At 39.0% G+C, this 22,934-nt stretch overlaps 2 protein-coding genes across 2 annotated transcripts; one reads left to right on the forward strand and one right to left on the reverse strand.

Annotated features, from left to right (window-relative positions):
- Positions 1-90: 90 nt before the first annotated feature.
- Positions 91-2,684, reverse strand: LOC121800180. The gene is made up of 9 exons (XM_042199768.1): positions 2,516-2,684; positions 2,157-2,233; positions 1,686-1,914; positions 1,442-1,596; positions 1,318-1,363; positions 1,138-1,229; positions 608-704; positions 464-520; positions 91-376 (listed from the first exon to the last, which is right to left on the reverse strand). The coding sequence occupies exons 1-9, from the start codon at positions 2,651-2,653 to the stop codon at positions 278-280; spliced, it is 990 nt and encodes a 329-aa protein (XP_042055702.1). The 5' UTR covers positions 2,654-2,684; the 3' UTR covers positions 91-277.
- Positions 2,685-13,342: 10,658 nt separating this feature from the next.
- On the forward strand, positions 13,343-14,414 carry LOC121801434 (ethylene-responsive transcription factor TINY-like). The gene has a single exon (XM_042200916.1). It carries the CDS (start codon positions 13,610-13,612, stop codon positions 14,309-14,311), a length of 702 nt encoding a protein of 233 aa, XP_042056850.1. The 5' UTR covers positions 13,343-13,609; the 3' UTR covers positions 14,312-14,414.
- Positions 14,415-22,934: the final 8,520 nt, after the last annotated feature.

Consider the following 22,934-nt stretch of genomic DNA (forward strand, 5'->3'; position numbering starts at 1 on the left):
AATAATAAAATTAATTTGCATTGGATAATTCTTAATGGGATCACAATTTGAACTTCAGATAAAAATTAGTCCAACTTTTGTGCCCGATAATCATGGAGATAAACAAATCCAATATCTCAAAAAAAATGTAAATAGAATCTCAAGACATACTTTTTTTAGGGTGAAAATAAAATAGAAATACAAAAAACGTGAAATGTTATATACATCATATGTTAGGGTTAGTTAATCAAGAATTGGTCATCTCATTTGTCAAAAAGATCCAACGGTAGTCGTGGATTCACATCCCGGGTTTAGGATTAGGTAAATGCGGATGCTGAATCACTACTAAAACTGAAGAATCCTTCATATTGATACTTCTCTTACATGCCACACTAGGCTGCACATCACATTAAAAAAAATCAGAAAAAAAAACACCAAATTCATCAAAATCAAACCTTAATCAATTTGTTTCACATTTACTTACCACTCCAATTTGCCATTCGTGACATCTGAATTCTTTAAACGTCTCTGCATCCATTTCCTGCGCATATTTAAACCATATTTTGTTACTTCTCTTTTTCCTATGCATGACTAAAATAAACCAAAAGCTTATATAATCAAGACTCACAATTCTGTAAATTGGAGGTATTACTGTCTCTACTTTTGACCTCAAAATGGGCATCACTGAGAAACGAGGTACCAATTGTTGAGACCTAAATATCCATCTGCATAAAGAAACCCTTAAAATTACATATATATCACGTCCACTATTAATCGTCTCAATTGAAATCGGCACACGTCAATATGAGTATCACTTTTACATACTCCCTTGTCCACAAAACAATTGTCATATTTTTCCATAATAGTCTATCCACAAAAATTAGTCATAATTCATTTTTGATAACTTGGCCCAACACTCTTCCTCTATTTCCTATTTATTCACCTTCAACTATCAATCTCCAATTGTTTTTTCACTCATACATTACCAATTTTACATAAAACTCGTATTGTCCACTACTAGTTGATGGACAGAGTATTCGCTTTATTGTAGAATGTGAGTGGGAGTGTTCCACTGGAATGAATTAGTGAAATGTGAAGCCTATTTACTAAAATGATACATATAATCACGAACATTCCAAATTATGAAAAAGTAGTTACCCTATGTACAAGAAGATGAATAACTGCGCCCACTCTCTGACCAGCAACCTAATCCAATAAGTCTCCAAAGAATTGTCCAAACTAATAAACATCTGCAAAACCATAATATAATGCACCATAATCACAAAAAAATATATGCATAATTGTCACAAAAATAAGTTTAGGAACTCAAAAAAATACCGCAAATTCTGCTACAGCCACAACATGCATTGCACCTTGAAATTTCCTGAACAAAAGTTACACAACTTTTCAACATAGATTCTCTCCAAAATTAGGTCCTAAATCAAGAAAGCTTCTTTCATACTTGAACATTGTGTACTTTGTGTAGACAGCATCGTACATTGCCTGGACCTCCTCGTGGTCTATGAAGCTGAGCTGGTCGCGCAGGACGCTTATGTTCTGCGCGACATGGCTGAATATGACGTAGAACACGACCAAGTAGTTAAACAACAAGAGCACCTACACAGCAACAACAACAATAAGACAAAACTCAACAACAAATTTGAACTAGTTTGAAAACTATCAATGTCTGACATTGCAAGACTCACAGAGAAGTAAGGTACATAGCCTCTATAGCCAATGAGAGTCAAGTAGAAGACAGTGCCGAGGGCGACCAGGGTTCGCCTCTCGGAGAGGGAGAGGCGGTGGCAGGTGATGCAGTAGCCGTGGGAGATGAGGAAGAAGGACATGAAGGCTGAGGTTTGGAAAAGCACTCCCATTATATATACACCAAAGGACATCCACAATGAGCACACATTTGTGTAAAAACATGTGTACCTGCCATTAGGATTTTAGTCGGTGTCAGATTCAGAACATAATTTTAAGGTGTGCCGATCCATTGGGTGAAAAGGCCTTTTGTACTTTACCCAGAGGTAAAATTGTAATTTTATGAAGTAAAATTTTTAAAAAATATTAACCACATTGTTTGAAGTCTTCTTGTTATAAAAAGATTATGCAAATTGGGACTATAATTATTATAGTAATAATAATAATGTGAAATTAATCAATAAAAAGCTTACCAAAAGAGGAAAGATAATCCAAGTTGCAACGATTTAATCCAGGGAACAGAGGCTAGCATCCATTGTAATTTATTTGGCTGTTCCAGAAAACAGCAACATGTACAAATTTAATTTTAAAAAATAATACAAACGTTGCATATAAGCATGATCAAAACATTCCAAGAATTATAAATAAAATTAATTCAAATACTTGTTAGAAAAATTAAAAACATGACTTTAATAAAAAAAAATCATGGTTAGATGATCAAACCATAACCACTAGTAGCCAAAACACGTATCTACTATCTACGATGATACGCGATTATTAAATTTCATCGGATGTAGCATCTACGAGACAGAAAATCTGATCGGAAAAGCACCTGAAAGCGGCGGTTAATGTAGGTGTTGAAGGTCCAAGAAGCGGCGGAGAGAAGCCAGAGGGTCATGAAAGCCAAGTAGAGCGGCGGCAGCGGCTTGTAGAAGGAATCTATGCCGGTGGCGGCGGCGGAGGTATTCATCGGAATTAAATTATTGAAGAATTTTGAGAGAGAGGGCAGTTTTTCAGTTTGAGTTGTGTTGAGTAGTTCAGCCTATATTTGTAGCCACGACATTCTTGTGTGCACGTGTCTTTAAATTTATTTTCTCTCTTGACTGATTCTATTTTAATTACTCCATTTATGTAATTAAATCTCAAACCTGGTGTCTGATGTCGAATTTGCCCCTTTTAATGCATTTTAATGCATATATCGAAGAAGATAATTACTACTAGTATTTATTTTATGTATTTTATAAATTTGAAAGAATTTGAGATGGATCATGGATATGTATCAGTTTTATCTCATACTATTTGCTAGTAATATAAATTATGGCAAATTGCTGAAAATACGTAATTTTAATCAATTTTTTGATTAATTTTAGACTTGGAGAAATTAAGTAAATGTGGAATACTAGTAGTATGTTAACAAAACGTCCGCCCAGTTAAACGATTTCATTATACACATAGTTAGAAATGTCTATAATTTTTTGCACATTTGTGTCACGTCAAATTAAAACACGTAGCATTCCAAAAAAATTGTCATCGGATAATTGAGAAAAAAATTGCATTTTTAAAAGTTGCGAAATTGACCAAACTTTATGTTTTCCTGCAATTAGCCCTGGAAATTACCTTCATTTGTTTTGGTGTATTAATAAACAATTGTAGTATAATTTTTTTTTGAACTAGTAAAAAATCATGAGGCTTATGCATTTATTAAATCTTAAAAAGTCCACTTACAAAAGGACGAATATTTCAAATGTGCGAAAGACCGAAGGACATACATGTAAATAGCCATTTTATAATTCTTTTATTATTATATTCTTTATGAAAAAAATAGTAGTATAAAAAATGCAAAGTTCATGGGGTGGGTTTTAGGAAATGCAGTTGTTGACGTGCACGATAATAACATTTCTCCCAACTGATCCAACAAAACCTTTTAGAAATAAAAAAGGCAAATTTGTCAACTGAATTAATACAATAATACTGTCTGATTTTGGTTTATTTTATCTTTACATGGAAAAGTTCTCAGAACAAAAAATGTTCAGTAACAAGCATACGACATTGTACTTGGTGTATCGATTATTTAGACAAATTTGTTAGAATGAGACATGAGATTTTGACATCAAGACACAAATCTGTAATATACATCTCAACTAAACCCTCAAAATTGGAAGAAGTATTCAATATGTATAACTGCCACCTAATTTAGGGCAACTGAGAATGACTTTGAAAAAAATTACAAAGAAAATTGAATATTAGTTAGATGGAGTTTAGGCTTTACTAATTGTCCCAAGGAGAAAACACACATATATTAGGTGAACAAACTCATTTGCAAATTACTTAATAATCTTGTTTATCAATTCCACTTCCGCATATTTATAATAAAAATCATTTGGTAATATTTATTAAATTATTTTTTAAAGTATATAGTGGGTTATAAATTTATGCTAATATGCTGTTAGCCTATAACTATATGTTAACTGTAGTACACGATTCGGATTTAAATACTATGTGTTTTTATATGTAAAATATGAGAGATAACAATTTAGATGAAAGTTATAGTAGATAATTAAGTACTAGCATAGTTTTGATACGACTTAAGGATAAGTATTATAATGATTTTTATATAATATTGATATAATTCGGGCCCATAAGCTTTTTTATCGAGATATATATTGTCTCTTTACTAACTATAGTATAATAATTCAGTGTACAAAACCAGATACTGGTAATTTTTAAGATATTCATTTGTAACACACAATGCAAGTTTTTATTAAAAAGATAAGACATAAAATAATATTATAAGGCCCAACAATATTGGGCCAAAATATAGTACTCCATTGGATATGGCCCACTTCTTGGAAATCCATAAAATCCTTAGCCCAAATATATTTCAACGTTTGCTTTAAATCTAGAAACACCCAAAATTTTGCATAATGTTATATACCTAACTTTCATTAAATAGTAAAAAAAAATTTTGTGAGAAGTGACTGACGTGGTCAATTGAGGCTTGATGTAAAGTTATTAAATTTATTCTGTACCATGTCGTGTGGATTATGCAATATGATTTGTGTGTGAATGTACAACCAATAATGCAGCAGACACACTTTAAATGAGATTCATAACTAATTACTTTCGATAATAGGACTGGGCCCCTACAAAGCGTTTCTCTCTTTCTCTCACTCACACATGCATTAGGATTCGGATTTGGATTTGGATTTGGATTCGGATTCGGATTCGGATTCGGTTGTGTCATGGTAGCCTCGCCGGAACGTCCCACATTAGTCCTGCTAATTGTAGCCGTTCCGCCAATAATTAGTCGATTGTGTCGACTGCAAATGCCTGAATTTGTGGATCGGTCCATCTCTATTGAACTGTTGCATGACGATTTTACAATTTTATTAGGGCTAAAAAAATTAAATTTCTTTGATTGGTGATGGCTAGCCAATGATACACACATCTAGTGTACGGATGGTATTGTGGTCATACTCATTTGTTATATAGCATGATACAAAAATACAAAATGAAACAGAATATGGCTGGCAACATTAATGATGTATAGATTATTCAAAGCTTATGATTTATTTTGTGACATATCAAGAAACTTATATTTGGAGGAGTGTTTGAGAAGATAGTGACACATTTATTCATTTAGAATATAAAATAAATAATTGAACTTTTAATTTTGATAGAATCAGTAACAATTAACATGTTTTAAAAGTGGATAGAATAAAATTAAATATATAAAATAAAATGATTGATTCTAATACTATAACTAAACACCATATTCACACATGAGATCGAAGTGTGGAGCATAACATGTTATATACGCAATATAGAGGGAGAAACGGTGGCATTTGATCCTTACGTCTCTCTATTAGAAATAGAAGGTCACAACCAACATGGTTGGCGTGGTGATTCAGCAACTCATCCCTTAAGCATGAAGTCAGAGGCTCGATCCTTGTCCATGTGAATAAAGTGGATACATTGGGAAACCAAAAAAATTATAAGGTCACACCATTTAGTACCCGAGTATTTAATTTGTAACAATGATTAGTACATATATTATATAAAGTACTGTTATAAGATATGATTGAAAGTTGAGCTAATATTTGATGTTACTTAGAATACCTTCCAAATGTTACGTAGATATATTAACCCTAAATCTCTGTCAAATTAACATAGTACAAGCAAAGTAATTATTGTACCAAAGGAGACTAGATGCAATGAGATTGTTTAGTCAAGTTTGTCTATTAAGCTCCACTTGTCATCTCTTGAACCATATCATCAATGTTCGTTCCAATCATCGTTGACATTTGCAATGTCTATTCTTGCAATAACAACTGTTACGACTCATCTGAAGTATGAGTTCGTGTAAAATACAATAAATTTATTTATTTATTATTATTATTATTATTGTTGTTGTTATTATTATTATTATTTACATTACAAAGTGATTAATTAATTCTTGAAGTTAAGTAATATGTTAAGCTTGAATCCACTATGACGTCACACAATTTTTTAAATTTAATGTTGCAATTACTAAAAGGAATTCTTTAAAATTAATCTTTTAATCGAATAGTTTAATTAATTATCAACCTCAAAAGAGGGAACACTCTTTATTGCACAACTATTTTTGTTTATAAAAGACATCATGAATATTAGTATTAAGTTACAAAACAAGTGTAGTAAGGTTTGAATTTCTTGAATTTTGAATCTTTATCATATATATCAATTTCGTTTAAATAAATTATGGTGTGAAATGTGGATTAGGCTCAAATTAGTAGTGAACTGGGCTAAGAATAGCATAATGCACCGATTCATAGATATAACTATGCAGAGAAATAAATCATGCCGGGCCTAACCTAATTCCACCACACTACACTTGTGGGGAGTACTACTATTTAATGCCATTTGGACTTATTCTCACATCACCTAATTTCTATTTCTCTTAGTAGCAAAATAACATTTTTTTGTCATAGCAATAAATTTGGTAAGTTATTTTGAATTGTTAGTATTTCATTTTATCCTATCAATATACATACTCTTATATAACTTGAAAAAAATGTGTGTGTGGTACATATAGATCATATCAATTAAAGTATTATGCCGTTTGCAAATAGGTTTCGTTTACGAGAAATCATTTTTGTTGAGTTTGACGTCGTTCTAAAATTCAGTATTGGCTCGACTTATATTGTTAAAGCATCATGAACGATGTACTAAATACCTACTTAGGTTCCTTGCAATAGCACCAACTACATAATGCAACTTTTACAACAAAAAAATAATAGTGTCCATGCTAATAATTGGGAATGAATATAAATTTTGGAGGATATTTTTGTTGTTGTGATACTAGTTGTAATCGGGGTTGGTAAAAGATACTTTTGAGCTAAAATTATTTGCAGTGTTTTACGAATGAAATAATTTTTTTAATATTTTATGCCAATTTAATAATCAAGCGACCTCATCGTTTGGCTCGTTGACTCTCAGACTCTGCCGGCTGAACTATTATAAATTTACAATGTGGTGATATATTATTTAAAAATATGCATATAAAATTTTTATGGTTGCAGAATGGTCAATATTCATATAATCAAGAATTCACTTCATTGTACCGTTTTAGGTGTAAAACAATATTAGAAATTTCTTTGCCTATACTATAATGATATATAGATTATTGGTAACTACTTATTCAACAAGTACTTCCACTCAATTTTAACCAACACAACTAATGTAAGTAGTTAATACGATATAATTAGTTTTTTGTATATATAGCACGCCATAAAATCCACAACATTTAATTCGAGAATGATAGACTGCACAATTTCCAAACAACGATTTTATTATAAAAAACATCGAAGAGTATATAAAAGTCCGTCACACAATACAACAGTGTAATACAAAGGTATCTATAAATCATACAATTATTATTTTGTTATAAAAAACAAAAGGACCCTAAGGAGGAGGGAGCTAAAAGTGTCAAATTCAAGTAGTAATAAATTGGGGGAGAAATAAGTCATATTCAAACATGTGGAATTTGAAAAACAAAGAGTGGTGTTATTGCAACGGACAAATATAAATACATAAATTGACCCCTCAACGGACATATTACGTACGTGGTCTAGGATACTCCAATAAAAATAACTTTATATACTTTATACAAAAATATTAAATTAAATTAAATTAAATTAAATTAGAGGTTACACAAAGTATTAAAAAATTTACATTGCCAATTAAATTAATTTGATAATACCGTCCTACCAAACGGGTATGATTTGTTTCTTTCGCATAATATTTAATTAACTAAACCAATTGGCTTTCATATACGTGCAACTAATTATTTATTCTTATATAGCTAAAGTCGACTCTGGTAATATTTTCCATTACACCGTAATATTTTCCATTACACCGTATTTACTATGTATAGATGAAATGTAGTACTACTGTTTGATTTATAAATTGGGTTGCTTCTACACACTTGTACCTAATTATGGAGTATATGTGTTAAGAGCCTCCTGCTCCTAACGTCGATAACTCCGATCGACAAACGTCCGGCGCCCTTAGCACAGGGTCGGCGGAATCCCGAAGGGGCTGTGCGCGAGTTCTACTCGTCGGGCAGCGCAGCTTCTGGGTTTTCTTGATAGTGAAGCAACGAAAATAGGCCAAGCAATATTCTTATTATTGAACGAGATGATTTCCAATAATACAAATCTAAGCCTATTTATAATACTAGGATATATGATAGGATATGGTGAATCCCTAATATTTCTAAACTACCCTAATATATCTAAACTAAATAATATAATAGAAGAGGCTCGTATCAACTCTCCCCCGGTTAAAATCCACCTTGTCCTCAAGGTGGAAACTACGAAGCAACAAAGTGTCGAACGCAAAAGCTTTGACGAGGTATCTCTGCCTGGATCAAAAACCCACCGAACAGTTGGATGTGTTACTTCACCTTTTCCATCAAAAATCATCAAGGTAGGATCCAAACAGTCGTCAAAATTCAGCGCTAATACGTGGAGCTTGTCAACACATCCATGAATTCCCAAACAAGTCGTGTAATTTCGCGGCGGGATCATCCGTGCGTCGATGGCAAGCAACGTAGGTCGATGAATCATTATTGCAACATCACTATCACGCAAATCTCCAATTTCACCCAAACCATTCTCAATAACCTCTTGGGATGTCACTCGAGCAACGACAACCTTCTTTACTTCCCCCATGGAATCACCCTCTTCTTCGTCATCTAACGGTGATTCGTCCTCACCCATGATATAGGGGCTGCACGGCGAAGAGATCACGATGGGTGGAGGAGGTTCATCTAACAATCCACCCTCTTTTCCAGCGTCGTCGTCAGGGCTGCAAGACGGGGCTGGTTGGGGAAGATTCGAAGATAGGACAGCAGTTGTAGAGGGCGGTGGCGCTACTGAATGGCAGTGGCTCGTCATGCTCGAGCGTTGTGGTGATTGGAAATCCGACCTGCGATTGGTGTACTCGATGGTGCGTTGTCGTGGTGGAGCCGATGAGATGTTGGGGGGTAAACCCAACGGCACAAAAGGGACCATGGTATTTCTCGATGGATGATACGTCATCTTTCGGAGTGGTGCCGAAACATTGGGCTGATCAAGATCGGGCTCGGGCTGCAGTGATCGGTATGTAGGCTGCTTGGCGCGGCCATTATGAAGATGTTGGTGTCGTCTCGGATACTCCTCAAAACCCTGTCGCTGACGGTGGTCTATGCGATCGTCCCACCCCCCTTGATCCCAATTGTTAGCAATGGTTCGCGGATGGGGTGGGTCGTGAAAGCGCCCCCGATACCTCGCGTTAGGATGTCGTGGAGGAGTTGGTCCCTCTGCGAGCGGGAGCGGCGATGGGTCTCGCCATGGTTGTCTTGTACTTCGATGTTCTCCCCGGTCGGAAACTGGCTCAGGTCGTGGCGGAGCATATGATCTTCCGATACGACGATCCGTGGCATCCCACTTGTTCTCCCACTTATCAAAAACAGCCAGGATATGATCCAGCTTGGCATGAATCTCTTGGTCGTGTGCGGTCTCTGCTGTTCTAGGAATCGTCGAGAAGCTGTACCTGTACGGCTGGTCGAGCGGCTGCTGTGGGTGGCCGAATTGCGAAGGCTCTCCTCCCTCGGCCTTCCAGGCTGCTGGAACCCGTTTGGGGGGCGGTTGAAAGCTGTTAAACCCGCGTGGCAACGCCTTGCGATAGTGAAACTCTAAATCGGGCAGCGGCTGTGTATGCTTGTGAACGAAATGGTGATGGTGATTGTGTGTCATGATGACAGATCGAGGCGTTGCTGTGCGCGGAATGTTTTCCGTCGGGCAGCGGTGTCGCTTCGGTTCGAGATGGTAGGAGGGTCAGCTCTCAATGAAAGCACCAGTTGTTAAGAGCCTCTTGCTCCTAACGTCGATAACTCCGATCGACAAACGTCCGGCGCCCTTAGCACAGGGTCGGCGGAATCCCGAAGGGGCTGTGCGCGAGTTCTACTCGTCGGGCAGCGCAGCTTCTGGGTTTTCTTGATAGTGAAGCAACGAAAATAGGCCAAGCAATATTCTTATTATTGAACGAGATGATTTCCAATAATACAAATCTAAGCCTATTTATAATACTAGGATATATGATAGGATATGGTGAATCCCTAATATTTCTAAACTACCCTAATATATCTAAACTAAATAAGGCTCGTATCAATATGTTTTTATGATTGTCTTGTTATATGCAAATTAAATGAACAAGAAGAGTAGAAGACAATATCAATAAAATGAAATAGCAACGTGGAGGTTCTATAATGGAGAAAATCTGATTGGTCAACGTGTTGAGTATCAATTGTACACTTCAATATAGTATTTTCGAATTAAATTTATAATACTATTACAACTCGTGAAATATTTAAAACGGACAAAACCGTGATGTAATATTCTCTCTCTAAATTTGATTGGCCAATGTGCTGTATATCATCTGAGTACTTCAAAATATTTCACTTTTTAGGGCATCTCAGCGATGCCTTGTGCGCGCTATCATCTCCACTGTGGGTGCGCGGACGATGGACGATACGTCGTCCTCGCCCTAAGCTTAGTCCGCGGATAAAGCGCGGACGATAGGGCATCGTCTGCGCCATCGGCCGCCCACTGTGGGTGACGCGGACGATGCAACGCATTTTTTATTATTTTTTTATTTTTTAAATTCAAAAATAGTGTTTATATAAATACCCCTACCCCACATTTCATTTGTAACCTTTTGATTCAGTTTTCCACTCTCAACTTACGATATAAAATGGAGGTCGCGTGTTCGACCCCTCGGAGGCGCATCTTGGGGATTAATTTCCCTAGGGCCTAGCGGATTCACTGGCCTGACTCCAGAGCTTCGGGAGGTGATTAAGCCTGTACCCGTGCCTGGACCCAGGAGCTGGGGGAGGTGAAAAATCCTGGACCCGTTCCTGCGGGGCTGGTGGACCCATTGGGTCCCACCTTGACAACGAAGCGCAGCTTGGTAAGACGCTTCACCTCCGACCGTTAGGCCGAGGTCCGAGTCACTTCGGAGGGTAGGTGGGGAACCACCGTCGATCCTCCTTTAAAAAAAAACTTACGCTATAAAATGGATTCCGGTGAATACTCAAGTCCCAAAAGCCAGATGTTTGGAGTCGGTGCACGTTGGTCGGGTACACAACCTGACGAATATCGGTCGTTCGACCCCAACACGCAGTACGATCCCTATTTCAGTACGGATTCGTACGGTCTCTCTGACATGGAGCCGTCTCCAACTCGCCCTGCCGCCCCTTCCCCTCGCGCCGACGCGCCGCCGGCCCCCGCCCCCGCCAGAAAGAAGCGAACCAAGTATAGGGTGTACAAGTTGACACCTCCGGCAACAAATGAAGAGTACGCCCCTGGACGTACGAACTGCCAACCAAATGAAACTCTCGTCTTGGCGAGGTGTTGGGTGGATATATCGGAGGATCCGATATTTGCGAACAACCAAAAGCAGCTCGCGTACTGGGAGCGCATCGCCGAGCGCTACAATGAGGCGAAGCCGCCGACCGCGTATAAGCGCCATAGGGAGCAGCTCCGCAAGCACTGGGATCAGGTGAAAAAGCAATTCAACATGTTCGCAGCGGAGTACGAGAAGTGCTCGAGGGAGCAGGGAAGCGGCGAGAGCTTGAGCGATGTGCGCGATAGAGCGTTGTTGTCGTACCAGTCCCTGTACGGCGACTTCAAGCATTTCAGCATCTGGGCGCTCTTGAGGGACAAGCAGAAGTTCCAAGGCGGGATTCTGCACAACGGTGCGACGAAGAGGACGAAGACCATCGACGCTGGTGGTTACACGAGCAGCGAAAGTCAACATGTTCCCGGCAGAGTACGAGGTGAAGAAGAAAGCAAGTCAACCTGGTGGTTACACGACGCTGGGATCAGGTGAAGAAGCAAGTCAACCTGTTCGCGGCGGAGTATGAGAAGTGCTCGAGGGAGCAGGGAAGCGGCGAGAGCTTGAGCGATGTGCGCGATAGAGCGATGTTGTCGTACCAGTCCCTGTACGGCAACTTCAAGCATTTCAGCATCTGGGCGCTCTTGAGAGACAAGCAGAAGTTCCAAGGCGGGATTCTGCACAACGGTGCGACGAAGAGGACGAAGACCACCGACGCTGGTGGTTACACGAGCAGCGAAAGCGGAACTTGTCCGGTGAACCTTAACCTGACGTACACGGGGGAATAGAGTTCCAGCACACCGATGTCCTCCCGGCGTCCCATAGGCGTCAAGGCTGCGAAGAACAAGGCGAAGGCGAAAGCGACATCCTCCTCGCAAGCCGCCTCCCCATCGCCGATCCCGACCCCTACCCCGACCCCGGCGGCACTTGCCTACTCGGAGTTGGCAACGGCCTCGATGGCGCGGACGTTGTTGGACACGCACAACGCCCTCATGAAGTGTACGGATCCGTTCAGAGCCGGATACCTCCAGGGATTGATCGATGAGCTACGACGGAAGATGGGAATTTTGTAGAGTAGAACTTTTTTTTTTAATTTCTAACCCGTGTAACTTTTTTTTAATCAATTTAGTATTTGCCGTTTTTCATTTAATCGTTGTGTTTTTTTAATTAGTTTGCATTTATATATTTGAAAATATTTAAATTAATTAACAAAACAATAGCAAAACCTATAAGGCGCACCTTAGAACGCCCACTACAGGTGAAAGGATATGAGGAGAAAATGCTGACGTGACGGTGTTTAGGGTGCCCCACTGCTGATGCCCTACTTCATATAACCCCATCATTAAAATTTACATCATTCGTAAACTCGTGAATATTTAAATAGCAAAATCGTGATGTAACTTAGTCTCTCTCTAAATTTGATTGGTCAATGTGTTGTGTATCTATTGAATACTTCAAAATATTTCAATTTAAATTTATATAACTTTCATCATTTGTATGAAAAATTTAACCATTGACGTTTACCTATTATTTCTCAACTGTCCATATAATTTGAATTTGTAAAAATTTATAATGACAAATAAGCCGAAGTACATTGTACATTCATATAAGAATTGTTAGTCATTTTATTTTTTACACTCATTTTAAAAGATAATAATAAATACTAATTAAAGAGAATAAAAAGTAAAATAAGAAAGAATATTATAAAGAAAGTAGATTTAGTTGCAAACGAAGACACTCTCTCTCCCTGGCTGCCCCTCTCCATACTCCATGTGTGAGTGCGTGCAACCTTACAATTTTTCACAAAATTATGGGCTGAATTTGGTGCGTCGTTGTCACATTCCAACGTACACTTAATATTTATTCGTCTCTATAATTTGTTGGTTTTTCTATCATGTTTCCTAATTTTGATCACACCTTTTCATTCCCCCTCACACTATAAATTTCTTTAACACCCTTTAAATCATTTCACAATTCCTCATTCCGCCCCCATTAATCAACCAAAGAAATGGCCGAGCCTCCGCCGCCGGAAACCACCTCCTCCGCCGAGTCGACTCACGAGTTGGCCGAGTTCAAGGCGAAGAAGAGAGCGAAAGAGAGCGGGAACAAGCACCCGGTGTACAGAGGAGTGAGGAAGCGGAGCTGGGGGAAATGGGTCTCCGAAATCCGCCAGCCGCGGAAGAAGTCCCGCATTTGGCTAGGGACTTACCCCACGGCGGAGATGGCGGCGAGGGCCCACGACGTCGCCGCGATGTGCATCAAGGGGAACTCCGCCATCCTCAACTTCCCCCAGCTCAGCGGCTCGCTGCCGCGGCCCGAGTCCCTCTCGCCCAAAGACGTGCAGGCCGCGGCAGCGAAGGCCGCGGCGATGGAGGAGCTCAGCTGCCACCTGAGCTCCTCCAATTCGCCATCCTCCTCCTCCTCCTCCTCGTCGACGGTGACATCAGTTGGCGAGAAGGGGACTGCGGGGTCGGAGGAGCTGGGCGAGATCATCGAGTTGCCGAGTTTGGAGGGGAGCTACGAGTCGACCGAGTCGGGTAGCGAGTTGGCGGTGGTTGACCCTGCCGAGGGGTGGCTGCAGCCGCCGTGGTGGGCGTTGGATAAGAATTTTTACGAGTACTTCTACGACGAATTGGGTGGCGGCGACGGCGGCGGTGGTGGTGGGAGTTCGATTTCATGCAGCTTTGAGACTGTCAAGTGGAGTTGCTAAATTTAGGAGGTGTGCCTTGTGCTTTAGTACTTGTACTTTCGGTTTTTTGATGGTTAATATCTCTATAAGTAAATAATCATTTTCTTCATTTTCTCACAAAAAAGTTATTGCCAATTTTTTTCTATTGTTTACTCTCTTTTTTTTAGTTTCGAGTGGGTTAGTTGGCTACCTTGTAAATATGAGTGTTTACCTTTTTTTTCCCATTTTAGTACTAGTGGTAGTACGTATTTGTTTGATTGGTTTTACGCATGTTGTGAATATTACATGTTATTTTTCTAAATATCCCTCAAGTTTTTTTAAATTACAAAACTTAACTAGGCATCTAATATATTTTTAGCTTAGAATATTATTAGAATTCATGTTTAGGATAAACTATAAAGTTATGGTGATTTACACGAAAAATGTTAGCATAAATAATGTTTACAAATTTTACAATTCTCTCTTTTTTCTTTCTTCTTGAGAAAAAGAGAGACGATTGTGATTGAATCTTTCAATCTCAATTTACATGTGGGACTCTCATCATTAAATAGTTACTAATGAACAAACTTTTAGAAAGGGATTTGTAAGTAGGCACTTTTTTTCAACATTATTGAAATAAAAGATGCTATAGCAAATTAAACACTCTCTGTTAGAAGATTTCTTTATTAGTGGTCACTCATTAAAGAAATAGTAATTATGCGCGAGTAAGTAATCAAGCTGTGTATTAATCTTTAATGTAATTTATTTTACCCTCATCCAAATTCAAAACCAAAACTGTACTATTAGTAATATGATATGAAATTTTAATGAAATTATTTCGATACATTAAGTTTCAATTATCGAAACAAAAATACTGAGTATTATGATTTATATGCTTAATAACTAACACAGTGAAAAGTTAAATTAGTTCTTCCAACAAACAAACCAAAATAAAATAATACGATTAATACTAGTACTAATATACACATGACTTTTTATGACTTAAGCCTTTTTATTGAGACATTTTCTTAGGATCCGTTTGCATTGACACAGACGTATTGTTCTATTTTCCGTAGCCTTTCATCAGTTTCTTCTTCTCGTCTTCTCTCTCTCTCTCACACACACACACAAACACACACACAAAATTAAGGTTTTAGATAGTGAAATAATAAAAGATGGCTCATGAACTTGAAATATGATAAAATCGTAGCACGAAGAGTTATACGAATTATAAACTCCTATATCTAGTACAGACTGACTGTCACATAACAGTAGTCAGTAAATACTAACAGATTACTAAATACTTCAAGAATTTAGCCCCAGCGTCACTTTCCATTCTCGTAGAAAATACAATGCTTTTCTTTTTAGAAAAATTTTAAAAAAGGAAAGAAAGTATACAATCTAGATAACAAAATCTAGTCCGTAAAGTAAATTAGTACTCCATAGTTTTAATATACATTTAATCTAGTCCGTAAAGTGTCATTGCAGCAAAAATAAGGCGATTCCGTCGCCTTGGCGGCCCCCATACTCCGGCCCGACATCATGTGAGGGGGTTCAATCAGGGTATACAGTAGCCCGTTAAGGGGAGGCCTTAACCCACTGGCTGTCAGAAGCCCATCTCTCAAGGTCTCACACGTGTGCCTGAGAGATGGAAGCAACTACACGACAGCAGTGTGATTCGAACCCAGACTCATGCAGCAAGATCCGTCCCTCCGTTGCCAACTGCGCTACTCCCTTGCGGGCCGGTCCGTAAAGTGTCATACATGTATTGATTGTGACTTGTGGGTTGTATATATGTGAGGATGAATATTGGAGGCCATGTTTATTTTTGTGTCTCATTTGTTTTCATTTTTCTTTAAAAGCTTGGCTCGTGACATTTAATTTCACAATAATAACATATAATCATTTATTAATTTAAACTTTAACATAATTATAGCTTATCAAATAATAACACGAAACTAGTTTAATCTTAGACAAAGTAACTTAGTAGTAGTAGTAGTATTTATTTTAATGACATGATCAAAGTATTGTGACGTTTATTAAGTTCCGACAATTCTATTCAACCAATGAGAATTTACAAGTAAACTCTTGACAGCTAGATCCGACGACTCGAGTACTTTTTAACAATTGCTGTTTATATTTATTTTAATGTCGGCCTTTTGGAAGAGCTACATAATTAAAAACAAAAGAAAAAGAGTTGGTGTTAAAGAAATAGTCATATTTCTGAGGCTTAAATTGGTGAACAATTGGGCATGGCCATTCCCAATTGCCGCCACGTAAACATCTTGAATAATTGTCAACATTATTGGTGATATTGACACTTCTTCATTGATACTCCTCTTAATCGAGAATCACATTACATATCTACCTCCTCTTCCTAAGCAATTTTATGAATTTAATTAACGAAGCTTCATAAAGCTGCGGGTTTGAAAATTTTTAAGTGTATTTTAGTAATTTTATAAAGATAGAATAACAATATTTTTTATAAAAATTGTTTATTTTTTTATAAATTATGTAATTGATTTCAAAGATAGCCACCTTGCTAAATATAATAAAAAGCTCTACATAATATATAGGTAGGAAACTAGGACTAGCTAGGAGTTAGAGTGGTAGGGCAACTATTAAATTGGGTGGGCATAAGGGTAAGTAGGGGTCAAATTTATCGAGAAAAAAATGTAAACGATGTCATATATACTTGGTACTCCCCCGACTTAATTAAGTTGGGTAAAAATTTTTGAACACATAAATTAAGAAATTGTATTAAAAAGTAGTGAAAGAGATGAATAAAATGAGAAAGGTAAAAAGAAAGTAAAATGAGTGATTGAATAAAGTAAGATGATTGGATATTTTATTTTTAGTCAAAAAAGTTAATAACTAAACTTTGTTACGACATCCCAAAAAAAATAATAGTACGAATCAATTTAATTGAGAAAAAAGGAGTAATTACTTTTAGATTATGTGTTTTAGTAATTTTATGTGTTGGTGCCGCTATTAGTCAATTCATTTTTAAAGTATTTTTGCATTGATAGAGAAAATGAAAAATAATGATACTGAACAAATTTGGGTCTTTTTTTTAAGAGATTTAGATTTCCGATTATGTAAAGTAAGAAAGTCTATATTAAGAATATTCTTTAGGCCACCCGCAACGCGTCACGCGGGTGGCTCGTATTCCGTCACGAATGGACGAGACGGCGGCGTAACGCGTTGCAGCGCCCCGTCTCGTCTCCAGCCCGTTCCGCGTTCCGTCCCGCCGTGACGAATGGCGAGACGTCTCGCCACGCGCCGAGTCGACGTGGCGTGCTTCGGCGCCTTGCGTGACGCCCACTCGCCGGCCCGCGAGTGGGCATCGTCACGCTGAAGCAATAATATTTTTTTAAAAATTCAAATTAAATAAAAAAAATTTAAAAATGAAAACGGTAATATTACCGTTATATTACAGTTTTTTCAATTATTTATTTATTTATTATTATTTTTTTTACTCTATAAATACTCCTAATTCATCCTCATTTCACATCTATTCTTCCCAAATTATCTTCATTTCCTCCCCAATTTTCATCTAACCTCTCATCACAAAATGTCCGGCGACGGAAACTCTGGCGGTGGCGGCTCCGGCGGGTTCGACATCAACGCGTTCGGCGACTGGGGGGCATGTACAATATCCTCGGTGGTGGTTCCGGTTCGTCGACGCCAGGGGTACCAACCACCCCATTTTGATGTGGATGCATACGCCCGTCCCTCCGCCCCAAGGTATTCGCAGGGATTATCCCAGATTCGGGAGGATTATTCCGTTGATCCCACTCCGGAAGAAGGCCGAGGCGGTGGAGGAGGCCGAGGCGAGGGAGGAGGCCGAGGCAGTGGAAGCTCCAGGGTGGAGGCGGACGAGGGGGAGGAGAATCTAGGCCGGCATCCGTACGGCCCCAAAGAAACGCTGGTGGTGTACAACGCCTGGATCAGCATCTCGTACGATCCCATCGTCAGGAATCAACAAACCCGGAAGTGCTTCTAGGAAAAGGTCACCGAGGCCTACCACGAGATTAAGCCGAAGGGGTCCCGCCGCCGCACATATAAGATGCTCCGCGCTCACCTTGACCGAGTCGACACAGAGGTCAAAAGATTCTGCGCCATCCACAAGAATGAAGCGGCTCATTATCAAATCGGAGCCACGGGAGTCGACATTCTGAGGTTGACTTTGCGAGTCTACTTCGACGACACCGGCAAACAATTCAAATATGTCGATGTTTGGGAGGTCGTCAAAGACGAGGAAAGGTGGGCCGTCGGTGTCCGGTCTAGCTCGGGCTCGACCTCGAAGCGCATGAAGCACACGGCGGGTGGCCAATACTCGTCTAGTGAGGGCGGTTTGGGCAGCGCCCCACAAGAGTTTGCCTCGCAGGAGGTTGAGGCCCCGACAGACGATGCCGGGGGGTCCTCCCGTGGGCGCCGTCGGCCGCAAGGGAGAAATGCGGCGAAGGCGGCTAGAGGGAGGAGGGGCCTAGCCGAATCAAGCCAGGCGGGCTCGGGCTCGGGGGGACCCTCGAACTCCCTTATGTCCATATACATGACCGCCACAATGGTGGACACTTCCCGCATGACTCCTCCCCAATACCAAGCCTATCTTAACGGAATTGCGTTTATGGCAACACAACTTGGCATTCCGCCTCCTCACGGCTTCAGTGCACCTCCACCGCCTTCGGGGGATGATTCGCCGGCGGAGTAGTTTTTATTATTTTCTTTAAAATTGTATTTTAAATTATGTCATTTTTATTTTTTAGGATTTAATTAAGTGTTTTTTATTTTTAAGTTGTATTTTTATTTTATGTTGTAATTTTATTTTATTTTTAATGAAGTGTGTTTTTTTAATTGAATTTGGTTGGAAATAAAAATAAAAAATGAAATTGAATGAATAGTAATTTAAGGGACGGTTAAGGGACGTAGGGTTGCAGTTTCTGTCCCTTAGTTAAGAGATGGGGTAAAAAAGTACAGTGTTGTTCATGAATAGTAATTTAAGGGATGGTTAAAGGACGGATAAGTGACACTGTTGCGGATGGGCTTAGCTTCGAAGAGATTTTTAATTAAATGAGAATTTAAATGTTCTTTAACACTGCGATTTTGTTATTCGTCCACCTCTCAAATCAGTCGCTCTCAATTGCTGGCCATAAGCTTTCAAGGGACAATATAGAATTGTGACAATTTGAAAGTTGCACATTACTATTCTTTTTTATTTATTTTTCGACTTTATAGTGGAGTGGATATATATTTTGTTTATTTAAAATAAAAAAAATTGTAAATTTATTAATTCGTGAAATGTAAAGACGTAATATAGCCAAAGGCGCAATATAAACACCTTTTCCAATGCAAAAATGCAATAATTTGAGTGCCGGTTGCTTTTTTCGAGGAAATTTGTGTACAACTAGAACTCCTTCACGTATTAAACATAAAGTTATATTTTCACACTTTTCCCTCTAAATATCAATCATTTGGTTTTTACCATGAGATTTAGTGTAATGTTGTTTTAAAAAAATTATAGTACTAAGAGTAAAATAACGAAGATGATTTTAAATATGTCATTTTTAATAGAACATTTTCAATGGGACATAGAAAATGGATTACTATTTTTTTACTATATCATTTTTAATAGAACATTTTCAATGGGACATAGAAAATGGACTACTATTTTTTTACTACTTGTAAGTGGGACAATCCAAAATTTTATTTGCTAAAAGATGATATCAATCACCTGTAGTGGGACAATCCAAAATGGAATATTGATCACTTCTAATGTGACGGAGAGAGTAAAATTTTATTAAAATTGTTATTTTCTTATATAGTCAATATACAATTTTAAATTGAATACACAATGAGAGAATGTAAGTACAAATCATTTTAAAAAGCAATGATTGCTGAACAATGCGAGCAATATGAAAGTACATATGATCGCAACATCAGTATACTGCAAGCATTCATAGTCACAAATTTGCAAGTTCAGTATTTAATCACGCAACGGTATTATTGCAAGCTCAGTTTCCTTGTTTTATCTACATAAATTTCAAACTGTAAGGTTGCTATCGTTTTAGATTTAAAAGGACAACAAATCCAAGGGGGAGCCACTCTCTTTGAAAACTATCGACATATAGAAAATATAAAGTTTAATTCAATTCACCTTATTAGTGCTATTTCATTTTCCCTCTTGGATGTTTGTACCAATCACTCTCTCAAATTTCAGAAATCCTACTTGTCTTTTACTCACATTTCTTAAGGCAAGGGTAATTTAATACTAGCAAGGTGACCCCTTAAAATTGATACAAACAAAATTTGGATAATTGTATTTACCAAGGATCCCCTTTTATTCAGGGCATCCGGATGGCACGCCCGATGGCGCGCATCGTCCGCACCCATTGCGGGTGCGCGCCCTATACTTCGGTTGCGGAGGATAGCGCGGACGATGGCCATCGTCCGCCCCATTGCGGCTGTCGTGGACGATGGCCATCGTCCGCCCCATTGTGGAGGTCGCGGACGATCAACCGCGGACGATGGCACGCGGTTTCGTTTTTTTATAAATACCGTTCATTTGTAACATTTCATTTCACTCGATTTCATTTTCGAAACATACAATTACATAATTACTACGAAATGGATTCAAGCCCCAATAGTCCTACGTTTAGCGCAGGGGTGCATTGGCCGGGTACAGAACCCGGCGATTATCGTTCGTTCGACACCAACGCCCATTACGATCCCGATTTCACTACGGAATCGTATGGGTTGTCTGACATGGAGCCGTCTCCGCACCACCCAACCGCAGCGGCCGATCCCGACCCCGCCCCAGCCAGAAAGAAGCGGAACCGGCAGCGGGCGCAGAAGTTGCCACCTCCCGGTGATTGCGATGAGTACGTCCCCGGCCGTACGAACTACAACGACGACGAAACTCTCACCTTGGCCCGGTGTTGGGTAGATATATCGGAAGATCCGATATTAGCGAACAACCATCGACAGATCGCGTACTGAGAATGCATCGCGGACCTCTACAATTCGGTGAAGCCGCCGACCGCGTACAAGCGCAAGCGTGAGCAACTCCGCAAGCACTGGGATCAAGTCAAGAAGCAAGTGAACTTGTACGCGGCGGAGTTCGAGAAGTTCACGCGGTCACAGGGGAGCGGTGAGAGCGCGAGCGACGTGCGCGCTAAAGCGCTGTTGTCGTACCGGTCGATGTACGGCGACTTCAAGCACGAGGCCATCTGGGCGCTCTTGAGGGACAAGCAGAAGTTCCAAGGTGGAATTCTGCACACTGGTGCGCCGAAGAGGACGAAGACCACTGAAGCTGGTGATTACACGAGCAGCGGCAGCGACAACCACCCGGTTGACCACAACCGGACGTACGTGGATGAAGCGAGTTCCGGCACACCGGTGTCCTTCCGGCGTCCTCCCGGCGTCAAGGCTGCGAAGGCCAAGGGGAAGGCGACCGCGATCTCATCGTCAACCGCTGCAACCCAAGCTCCGGTCTCGGTAGAGCTCCCGACCCAGACGACCACCGCGTTTGAGTCGTTAGCAACAACGTCGATGGCAAGGACGATATTGCAGACGCACATGGCCCTCAAGAAGTGTACCGACCCCGGCGAAGCCGAATATCTCCGGGCGTTACTCGATGAGCTGCGTCGGAAGTTGGGAATTGGTCCGACTTAGTTTTTTTTATTATTATTAGTTCAATGATGTAACTTTTTTTATTAAAACTTCGCCGTTTGTTATTTAGACCGTTTTTTATTTACTCGTTACTTGTTATTTGAAAACAGTTAAATTAATTAAACAAAACAATAAAATGATGATGTGGCGCGCCATAGGGCGCTCCACTGCAGGTGGAGAGGTAGGAGGATAAAACTGCTGACGTGGCGCGCCATAGGGCGCCCCATTGCTAATGCTCTCATTATCTTTCAATTCTAATACTATGATATTTTGCTTTTACACACTATTAAACTGAATCAGGGTTGGGACTCAATCGAACAACTGATCCCTTCTTGCGTTATGTTTATCTTTATTTTTATTTATTTTTTTATTTGTTTTGGCTATGTTGTTCATTGTTTTTTTAATAGTTTGAGCCTTTTGATTTTAGAAATTTTTTTCCACATAAACGGCATAACACATTATGAAAATTAAGCACTCTAATAAAAAATGAAATAAAAAGATGGGGAATTTAGTAAGAAATCTTTTATAATTAGTAACTAGGGAGTAGTATAGTTAGCGCTTTGGTTTAAAAAGATAAGAATATAGGACAAACAAAAAGATAAGGGAAATCTAAAAATGCAAAAGAAAATCAGAGGAAATTACTTTTGGAAAACGTGAGTCTCATTTTCGTTTTCTTTTTCTGTTTCTGTTTCTCTGTACACATTCCCAAATCGATATATTATAATTGAAATATTGGAAAAGGAGATATAACAATTTATTTGTTATTAAATCATGATTCTACGTCAATTTTCTTCTTTCCTCATAAAGAATTAACTGAATTTGAAGACATAAAATTCAGACCAAATTACAATTATAACACCACTTAATTTAAGATATTGGCAACAGTGCGTGCAAAACGCTATATATATCGAATTTTATTTTTAAAAGGATTCTCATCAGTTAATTAGCATTTTTGACTATAGAAACCAAAACTAATTTTTGTGTATATGGGTTA

This window comes from Salvia splendens, chromosome 4 (assembly GCF_004379255.2).
Source record: "Salvia splendens isolate huo1 chromosome 4, SspV2, whole genome shotgun sequence".
Lineage (NCBI taxonomy): Eukaryota > Viridiplantae > Streptophyta > Magnoliopsida > Lamiales > Lamiaceae > Salvia > Salvia splendens.

What these genes read in the sequence shown, in the direction of transcription:
- LOC121800180 (XM_042199768.1), bottom strand. Translation starts at nt 2,653, where the DNA reads ATGAATACCTCCGCCGCCGCCACCGGCATAGATTCCTTCTACAAGCCG. An exon ending in ACAAAGTACACAATGTTCAA is followed by an intron (nt 1,364 to 1,441) that starts GTATGAAAGAAG and finishes ACTTTTGTTCAG; the next exon opens with GAAATTTCAAGGTGCAATGC. An exon ending in TGGCTGTAGCAGAATTTGCG is followed by an intron (nt 1,230 to 1,317) that starts GTATTTTTTTGA and finishes ATGGTTTTGCAG; the next exon opens with ATGTTTATTAGTTTGGACAA.
- LOC121801434 (XM_042200916.1), top strand. Translation starts at nt 13,610, where the DNA reads ATGGCCGAGCCTCCGCCGCCGGAAACCACCTCCTCCGCCGAGTCGACT.